Consider the following 9,965-nt stretch of genomic DNA (forward strand, 5'->3'; position numbering starts at 1 on the left):
CATGACTACAAACCAGTTAAATTTTCTAAAAGGACAGGTGAATGTTCTTCTCTGGATCTGCTCTTTAACCTAAGGCAACATTTCAAAAGTAGAAGAAAGAAATCCATGTTTGGAACCTTTGAAGCCAGATTCTGACCATATGTGGTCTAGAAGCATCATGCTTCAGATTTTAAATGTTATCACATCAGTGATAGGATCAGTGTGGAGAAATTGTAAATATTCACCCACGGTATGTGAAAGGAATTCAGCCAGATAAAGTGTAGGTATGTTGCTAGGTGACAAGTACCATTTGATGTCTTACATTGAAATGACTCCAGTGTTATAGCCCCCAAGGTATAGCATACTTATAGTGTTGATATCCTGGTGGTTCCGTGGCTTTTCCTATCTGGGGCTGTTTTACAACCACAAATATATTTATTAAGTAAATAAATAAAGGTGGGCAAAATAGATAGAGGCACATTTGTTCTTAGTACATCCACTCTCCACACGTTAGGATTCATATTGTTCCTAACAGTGTAACAGTGTCACACGCCCAGTGAAGTGGTAACTGAAAAAGTGGTCATATATACTCAAAAAGAAAATATACTGATTTTGAATATTTGTAAATAAGTTGGTGCTTGAAATCATAAAAAGAACATGCAGTCATGTCTTGGTGATATTAAACCTTAGTCAAGCACTGTGCTACTGTTTAGTACAAGCTTGTGGAAAAATTTGAAATATATAACTGCCTTTATTCACAGAAAATACATTAGCATTCAGCTCAGGTTCCACTATAGCTGACTCATTAAATTCAGCGAGGGATACAGCTGTTGTAAGTGTAATTAATGCACAATCCTCCAAGACCTCTTACAATCTCTTCCCTGTGGATTGCAGGGTGACTTAAAGGACTGGACTGCCCTCTGAATCTTAAACATGGCCAAACCTTGCTCCTTTAAACAGCAAAGGGGAGTGTCAGACTGTGAAGTAAAAGAGGTAAACATCATCCATTCTATAAATGTCCCCTCTACGTTGAGAGGAAAACCTCTCCCTGTTATCCTACATTCATTGCTAGGACAAAAACACAAGTGGTCCCACCGGCTCTGTCACTGCTTGACATGCCTTCTGAGCACCGTCTTACGCTCCACTGCCAGTGTTGAGGATATGAGGGTGGGCACCTTGGGACCCTCGACAAACCCCCCTCGGCAGAGCAGTCAAGTTGAAGGACTGAGTCAACCTGAAGGATGCTGTGGACATGTTGAACAAAGAATATATGGCTTTCGCATGACATTATAGAGACAAATAAAATAATTCCTCCCACGTGTGTGGGTATCTCATTAAAACACAGGTTCACTGGTTGCCTGGTCCCATTTTGACTTGAAAGTTTCCGAATTGAAATTCTGAAATGTAGATTTATTCATTCTCTTGTTGACAGAAGAACTGGAACTGAACAGTATCTTTTAAAACATTTAACATGTTAACCGTTGATATAGTAATTCATATATATGTCAAAACTAATGCTCTTTTTTTCTTTGCTCTGTAATTGCAATGACACATAACAATGTTGATGTTGTATATAATGTAATAATAATTACCTCAACCTTTCTCAGATATAATTTTTACTCAAACTAACAGACAGAGCAAATATCCTTCGCACTAAAGTTTGTTTGTCTGGTCCAATTTGGTTAGTAAAAACATTGCACCCTTGCTTGCCAGTGTCTTTGGTACTTTCTAAGAACTTCTTGTTGCTCCCCCTCCTTCCTCTCTGCCCACACATCAAGTGAAGGCAGCCTGATCAACCCTAATAGGGACTGGTAATTAGAGATTTTGCATTGCTTGTCACATTGCAGCCCTAAGCAGGCTTTCCATGGTTGCTCTACACTTGACAGTTTAACAGTGTGGAAAAAAACAATATAATGTACAGTGTATGGCCCAAATTAGCCAGGCAGCAGTAAACACAATTACACACTTTAAAACAATACTGACACTAATTAGGCCACCAATGTCTCATTTCAGAGTTCACGTTCTTTGCTCATTTCTGGGATACAAAGTTACTGGAAAACACACTTGGACAGCCAGGATGATATGTATATAGAATGCAAATCAGACCTTTTTTTCATTGTTTTGCATTTCAGTCCTTAAGGAGAACCATATAAGTGGTTTGTAAGATGAATGGAATCATTATTTTGGTTCTTGAATCAGGATCTGCTCTAAGACATTACAAATTAAACATTTTCATTGCATTGATATCCTTACTGTATAGTAGATCTGCTTCATGTACAGATCTACTATGTATGTAGTATATGTAAATGCTTACATTAAGTCAATAAGTATAAGCCCTCATTGCATTTTAGGATGTCATTAAGATATTTTGTTTATAGAACTGTATACCAAAAAAAAATATTTTTAATAAATAGTTAGCTAGAATAACTATCTCTTTGTATAATGTGTCAACCTTTCTCACAGAAAGGTTGACAGGTTGAAAGGTTGAAAGAACCATGCTTTGGAATGAAAAATCAGGGTCCAAGTCAAGGTACTTTAAACAGTTCAGTCCTGGGTGTAACAGAACCAGGGGAAAACAGCCTTCAACATGTGTACATATATACATTTTATTTTCTGAAACTCCTTGTGCAATGGTGCAACAAGCCAGGCCTTTACTGTCTACAGAAGAGCTGCTATTGTGAGAGGATTGCAGGCGCATGTTTGTGCTAAAAAAAAACGGTGTTGTCAGAGCTGACTGTTTGATTTTGTGCAATCTAAAAATAACATTTGCCTGCTAAATGTATTTCCCCCATCCTTCTGTACTAAACAGAATTAATATTTTATTTACACGCATTTCCATTTCTGAGCCTAACCGGCTTTTTAATATTAATGACACTTTTAAAAGTGGCAGAGTGCATTGTCTGAGATTGTCTCATGCATTTCCACTGTAAAATATTGCATTAATCAAAACTGTCCATCAATCCTGATTCCTTGCGTGAATGCTGGATGCATTATGTGATCAGATACAGTTTAACAGAATGTATCTCTCTCTGTGCGTGCGAGACAGATTGATCAAATAACAACTTTGTGTTAATAAACACAGATACGTAAAATTATATTATTTGCTTAATAAAAATGTATTTAGGTAAGTAAATCATTGTCAGTGTTGGGTATTGACAACAATTTTTGGGGGGTTGCGATACGACCTCAGCGTGTGATTCGCTGTATTCTCAGAATCCTGTTCTCCCACAATTCAACAGGCAACAAAGAAAGGAAGGGTTCGACTGGAAGTAGCTATATTACAAGAAAGAACAGCCTTGCTCAGGTCACTAAAGGAAACGAGAAGAAGCTAACATGTAGACCAGACATCAGAACACTCTTTGAATGGTTGGCTGCTTTTTATCTCCAGAATAAAACACAGAAAAGTGATCCTGCAAGAGATGTTTTTGACAGCTAAAGCTAGCTAGCTAGCTAATAGGCTAAGCTTGCTAGCTAGCGAGCTACAAAGCTAGATGCTAGCTAGCTAATCAGTCATTCCTGGTTGCTGTCGTCTTCTTTTATTGGAAAATTCTAATCCATTTTTCGGAAAACCAGAAATGCAGATGTTCAACTAAGAGTAAGTAGCTAGCCTAGCCACCTTTCCAAACACGGAGTTGATGTCTAGCTAGCCATCTCGACACAGCCAGCTGGATAGTTTGGTTATACCTAGCTAGCTTTGTGGCAAGTAGCAAATCAGTACCTCTAGTCCACACATATACTAGCATTGCCACTAGTAGCATTGTTTGTTTAGCCTGACAGCTAGTCTAGTGATTTGCTACGCCGTTGTCTTGCTAGCTAGATGTGAGTTATTAATCATCGTCAAAAGCTCAACAGGCCCACAAAGCTTACCACTGCGTTACGTGTCCATATATCAAGTTGACCTCATCATGAGTAGCCTAAAAAGTTAACTGCTTTTGCATTTGTCGTTTACCTAAAAGCAAGGCCTAATATTAGCTTGCTTGATCAAACAGTAGAGAAGTAGCAAGGCAGGCACCTAGCTAGTTACCTACTTACTAGCATCATGTCTGGCACATTTTAACTGGCGCGCAGAGAAGTAATTGTTAAATGTATAATTGGTAACAGATGTATTGCATGTTAAAATATATATTATTGATAATGATAGCTCCGTTCACGATGGTTCAGAAACAACTCTGCTAGATTGTTGACAGCTGTAAAAAAAAATTGAAAGCAAGCTAGCAACTACAGTTAATTTGTAGCTTTAACTGGGTATACAGAAAAGGTATCATTCTTTAGTTGGCTGGCAAATTTACTATTGTAGTATCTAAACATGATTACTGCAGTTTTGATATTGATGAAACCCTTTAAACAAACTCAAAATTATGATCAACTGTGATGGTTACTATAAGCATTGACATTACATTTAACAGTGGTCTGTTTTATGCTGTTGTTTCCTCATAGGGGATGCCAGCAAACGTGTATGCATGACCAGCTGTGTGGAGCCTGATGGGAGGACATTGTGGATAGCACCTTCATCAGGAGATCAGGAGTGTCATCACATCCCATGCCCCCACCTCGGCGGACCATTCAGAATGAAGAAAATCAGCCTTAAGACCATCCGCAAGTCCCTTAACATCAACAAGGGCAAAGAGGAGGGTGACTTTGTCATGCTACAGCAGCCTTCACTGGCCCCTGATTTCTCGAAAGAGGACTCTTTGTTTGGGGGCTGCTATACCAAAGACCTCTCGGGCTGCGACCTAGGTGTTGACGAGGACAAAACGGGTCCAAAGGGCCGCTCTAAGAGCGAGAGCCTGATGGGCTCTCTCAAGAGGAGGCTGTCGGCTAAGCAGAAGGCCAAGGTTAAGGGAGGCTCGTCAGCCATGGGCTCAGCGGATGACGACGATACCTTTTCCTCCTCCTCGGTTCCCATCAGCTTCAATGAGGTCAAAGCCCAGCGGCCCCTGAGGTCTGCGTCTCTCCGTAGCCATCATTACAGCCCTTCGCCATGGCCTCTGAGGCCGGTCAATTCGGATGAAGCCTGCATCAAGATGGAGGTAAAGGTTAAAGCCATGGTACACTCTCCAAGCCCTAGTCCCAACCTCAATGGGGTCAGGAAGGAATTTCACGACTTCCAAATGGAGGGGATTTTCCAGGACCAGGCAGAATCCCTGAAAACCATGCAGCAGCCGCAGAACGGAGACATGCACCTAAATATTGACGAACACGTGCCTGTGGTCCTAGGCCTCACACCCCAGGACTACATCCAGTATACGATGCCTTTAGATGAGGGAATGTACCCTGAGGGGTCCCACTCCTTCTGCCTGGATAGCTCCTCTCCCATGGAGGTGGTGGCAGAGGCAGACAGTGACTCCCTGCACACGGACCAGGTTCAGGTAGACCACGACCTGGTGAACCTGCCCCCAGACATTTTCATGGAGCAGTCAGTGAATGGGCTGCTCCTAGGCTCCGCTGAAGTGATGCTTCGAAACTCCAGGGTGGAGCCCCCGCCCCCTCTTTCCCCTCTCTTACCTCCGCTGCCTAGCAACGAAATTCCAAGGACTTTCTCCGGGTTTGGCTCGGCTGACAGTCAGGTGGCAGAGAGGATGAGACGCCACCTGAACTTCGACCCTAACTCTGCCCCCGGGGTCAGCCGGGTGTATGACTCGGTGCAAAGCAGTGGCCCCATGGTGGTGACGAGCCTGACTGAGGAGCTGAAGAAGCTGGCCAGACAGGGCTGGTACTGGGGCCCCATAACCCGCTGGGAAGCGGAGGAAAAGCTGATCAACTTGCCTGATGGCTCTTTTCTGGTAAGGGACAGTTCGGACGACCGCTATCTCCTCAGCCTAAGCTTCCGGTCCCAGGTCAAGACTCTCCACACACGGATAGAACATTCGAACGGCCGGTTCAGCTTCTACGAGCAGCCGGATGTTGAGGGCCACACGTCCATTGTGGACCTGATAGAACACTCTATCAAGGACTCGGAGAGCGGAGCGTTCTGCTACTCCAGATCCCGCTTACCAGGATCTGCCACCTACCCTGTCAGACTGACCAATCCTGTGTCGAGGTTTATGCAAGTGCGCTCTTTGCAGTATCTGTGTCGGTTTGTGATTAGACAGTACACCCGGATAGACCTAATTCAGAAACTGCCTTTGCCCAACAAAATGAAAGATTACCTGCAGGAGAAGCACTACTGAGGACTTGAGATAGGATCATGGTAGCAACTTGCACTTTTGGGTTCAATTAAGAGATTTAACAAGGTTTACAGACATCCATACTTTTGCGATGATTGGTTCCATTGGCTCTTTGTGTCCAGCAATGACTGTTTCAGTGTCCAGTAGGTGTGTACAGCCTACCCTTCACAAATGCATAGAACCCATGTATGAATCTGTTAGAGGGCTAAGGGTTAAGGCTAGGCTATACAGATTTAAGGTAAATTCTTACATTAAATAGGACTGTACTGGAGATGGGTAGTTCTTCCCAGTAACGGCAAAGGACGATGGAAGAATTGCAGGTTGTGTCGGTGAGGATAAATGATAGTTTGCTTTCTGTATAAAACTAGGGCCAATTGAAGAATATGGTTTCACTACACATGACATCCGAAAATGCTGCAGTGAAGAAATGTTACATTTGGGATTGTAATTTTCTTAATTCATGATTCATTTTGAAGTTCTTCCAACTATTCAGAATTCATTGTGACATATTTAAAGTGGCCTCATAAAAAAAGAATTGGTAGGTTGAAGGTGTTTACCAACCAAGTTAGGCTAACTAAGTTTTAGGCCTAACGTTGATTTAAATAATTTTAAGCAACTTGGTCGACTTTGCAAGTAGGTAAACAAGCAGTGTGTAGCCATGTCTGTTTCAAGTAATAAAGGTACTATTAGAATATGCTGGTTTCTATATTGCTGCACACGCAACTCTAGTGTGCCAGTATGATGGCCTTATGAATGCAACTATAAGTAACAAATGATCATAACCTTACAATAAATATGGTATCATGCTTATCATCATTGTCCCTGATGGAACAATACTACCCCACATACTCGGTTTCTCTATATGAGTTTGTATATCGGAGCAAAGGGAAGAGCACATAGTATGTGACACAAGTGGTTTATTTGTATACTTCGACAGGGAATCATGTTTTCACGCAAGTCAGAGCATCTTTTGTCATTGGTGTCCTAGAAAGTATTTTGAAATTGATTTCAGAGTACTTTGGTATGTTGGTAGATTGTGCATATAGTCTAGGCTTAGTTAGCGAGATGGGAAGGGGCCAGAGGAGGAAACTACAGCGCCAGGCAGCAGATCGTAGTTAGGAACATTGAATGGTGTTGCATGAAAAAAAGAAAAGTGTAAAAAAATTTTTTTTTAAAAAGCATAAAGACTTGTTAACAGTTTATTTCTTTGAAATGTATAGAAATGAAGGATCTAGATTGTATGTAGGGGTGTAGAGGGATTTTGTTCTTGGTTTGGATGATCATGAGCTGAACATTTGTGTGGAAGTTTTCTTTTCTGTTTTCATCTTGGTGACATCTGCCATTTGGAGGACTAGAAAGAGGCCTTGTTTAGAGGTTACATCAGTGTTTATGATTGGCTTGTATCTTACTTTGCCTGTAATTCATTTGTTTACAGGAGGCATGTACATCCACTACATTAATTATATTAGTGATGGTAGCCATCATGTATTTAAAAAAATTGAAACATTACTAGAAACTTTATTCTCTGTTATTGTGCCTGGCAAAGGTATTTATCCTCTTTCAATCTATTGAAAAGTTTCACATATCAGCCTAATGTCTACACGCAATAACCCATATTCCAAGTTTAACCAATATTCTGAAATATTTTCAAATTTATTGAAAATGAAATGCAGTCATCATTTGCCTCAGTATTCAAACCCCTGGTTACATGTGCAATAAAGTAGTCGTGTTATATACTTTTTTTGCATGCCTTGATTTCATTTAGTTGACTAAATCACAGTAAGTGACCAAGGGTCTGAGGTGCTTCTGCTGAGTGGTGTTGGGTATAGATCCATAGTGCATTTGTTTCTTCTGGCTGATGTTTCAATCGGAGAACTTTGTCAGGATCATTATGATCCATGCCTTCCACAAACCTCAGTAGTGTGATGGTTTGCTTCTGGATTCCTACTTCCCTTGATGACTTGTGGTTATTTAGTGAACTAAGTATTCTATATGGGAGAGACGAGTGAGCGGCACAGGCCAAAACTGATTTCTCAGAGACCATTTGAACAAATTAGAAAGATACTTTTTCAATAGAATGTTTTTTTGATTAGACTGGTATTACAATCTAATTAGTGTCAATTAAATAAGGTTGATGGTTTGAAATGAGGTGAATACCTTCACAAGGCACTGTACAAATACTGTCCTCCATATGGTAGTGTTGAAATGGGTCCCAACTGGTCCAAACTCCCACACCTGATTGCACAGGTGTGGTCTGTGTTGGTGTAACTGTTTGTATTGCGTTCAAATCCTTGGTTTGATGTGTCATGTCTATGGGATACAAAGGGTAAGGCTCCTGTAAAACCACAATGTCACTCATGACGATTATCAAGGAACTAGAGAACTAGAATGTGGACTCAAATTGAAGAGAATTTAAATGTGAATTGATAATGTCAGTCTTTTGACTACATTAGTAATTATTAAGTGTGTTTCTGTTTTAATTGCCATTTGTTGTTTGATTTTGATAAACAGGAACCAATATGATATACACCTTAATATAGTATTTCTGCTGTGATTTTTCCAAATACTTTTTTTTTTTGTTTCCCAAATTCATTGTCATATTACCTCTAATGTGTGAGGATGATGCTTGGTTAAACTGCTGCATTTTGAATCCATGGTTGTTTAGCACTTAACAAGCTCCATCAATTTGTGTTTTATGTTATGCATCTCTGCAAATGAAGGTAATTGTTTACAATGATATATTTGGTGGTAAATACCATTTCCCTTCTTCCTTTAGTTTTTCCTTTCTTACACAAATATCTTGGTACAATTTAAAACCCCAGTTTATTTAATGTGTTATACACATTTGTGCTGCTTAATGGATATGATTGCCTTTCTTATATTTAACTATGGGAAAACAGAATGTCACAATTTAGATGTATGTACACCTAATGACTTATCATCTTGGGAAAGCAACAATACATCTGCAATTTGTAAGAAAAAGATTCAGTCAGTAAAAACAGCATTGGTATCTATTTAGGAAATCCTCAGTAGAAAATGCATCACTCCAGTTTACATTGGTTGTTAACTGTCAATTTTCCAAAGTAGATTGTTTTCGTCTTTTGTATTTTTTTCTTTTGGAAAAAATCAAGTGATTTATTGCACATTTTGGATACAGTTCAAGAAGTTTTTGTATCTGCCGATTATAAATTATAAATAAACACTATATTCCGAAAGTTCTATTTACAGTTTTTGTATCTGCTCAAACCTTAAGGGAAAATTATCACAAACACAGCAACATTACCCTCAACTTCACCGTTGTCCATTTCATGTGTGAGAACTCCCTACATGCAAGTTAGTCCAATTGAGCAGCATCATTGTTCCATAACACAGTCAAGAAAGTCTATGCAGGAGACCGGAGTTAGTGTTAAAGAGAGGAGAAAAGATTGTTGGGAGGAGGAGAGGGGGGAGTACTGGTGTCAGGCCTGGACCTCAGATCTCCTTTTACACCGTCTGCATCATGATGAGGAGGTGAGCCTTGTTAACTGTGGTGTCTGACAGCCCTCTCCAGGCATCTGAGGTGAAGATACACAACTGTTTACTCTCTTCGCTCAGCTCCTGATGATTTATTCATAGCATACACTGGTGGTCGCATGTCATAGTGAGATGCCTCCCATCATGAAAGGGGCTCATCGCAGCCTTTTTGGCTTCTTTTTTTCTGTAGCTTTAAAAATATATATTTATTTGGGAATTTGGAATAACTTATATTTGCTCTGCTGGTACAACCTTCTGTAGTGCAACTTGCCATGATATAAAACAGCATTTCTGTTTTTCAGCGGT

General features: G+C 40.3%; 1 protein-coding gene across 1 annotated transcript; it reads left to right on the forward strand.

The window, feature by feature from the left end:
• The first annotated feature begins 3,209 nt into the window (after positions 1-3,209).
• LOC124470198 (suppressor of cytokine signaling 6) lies at positions 3,210-9,354 on the forward strand. The gene is made up of 2 exons (XM_047023968.1): positions 3,210-3,574; positions 4,417-9,354. Exon 2 carries the CDS (start codon positions 4,440-4,442, stop codon positions 6,147-6,149), a length of 1,710 nt encoding a protein of 569 aa, XP_046879924.1. The 5' UTR covers positions 3,210-3,574; positions 4,417-4,439; the 3' UTR covers positions 6,150-9,354.
• Positions 9,355-9,965: the final 611 nt, after the last annotated feature.

Source organism: Hypomesus transpacificus, chromosome 8 (genome assembly GCF_021917145.1).
Source record: "Hypomesus transpacificus isolate Combined female chromosome 8, fHypTra1, whole genome shotgun sequence".
Classification (NCBI taxonomy): Eukaryota; Metazoa; Chordata; class Actinopteri; order Osmeriformes; family Osmeridae; genus Hypomesus; species Hypomesus transpacificus.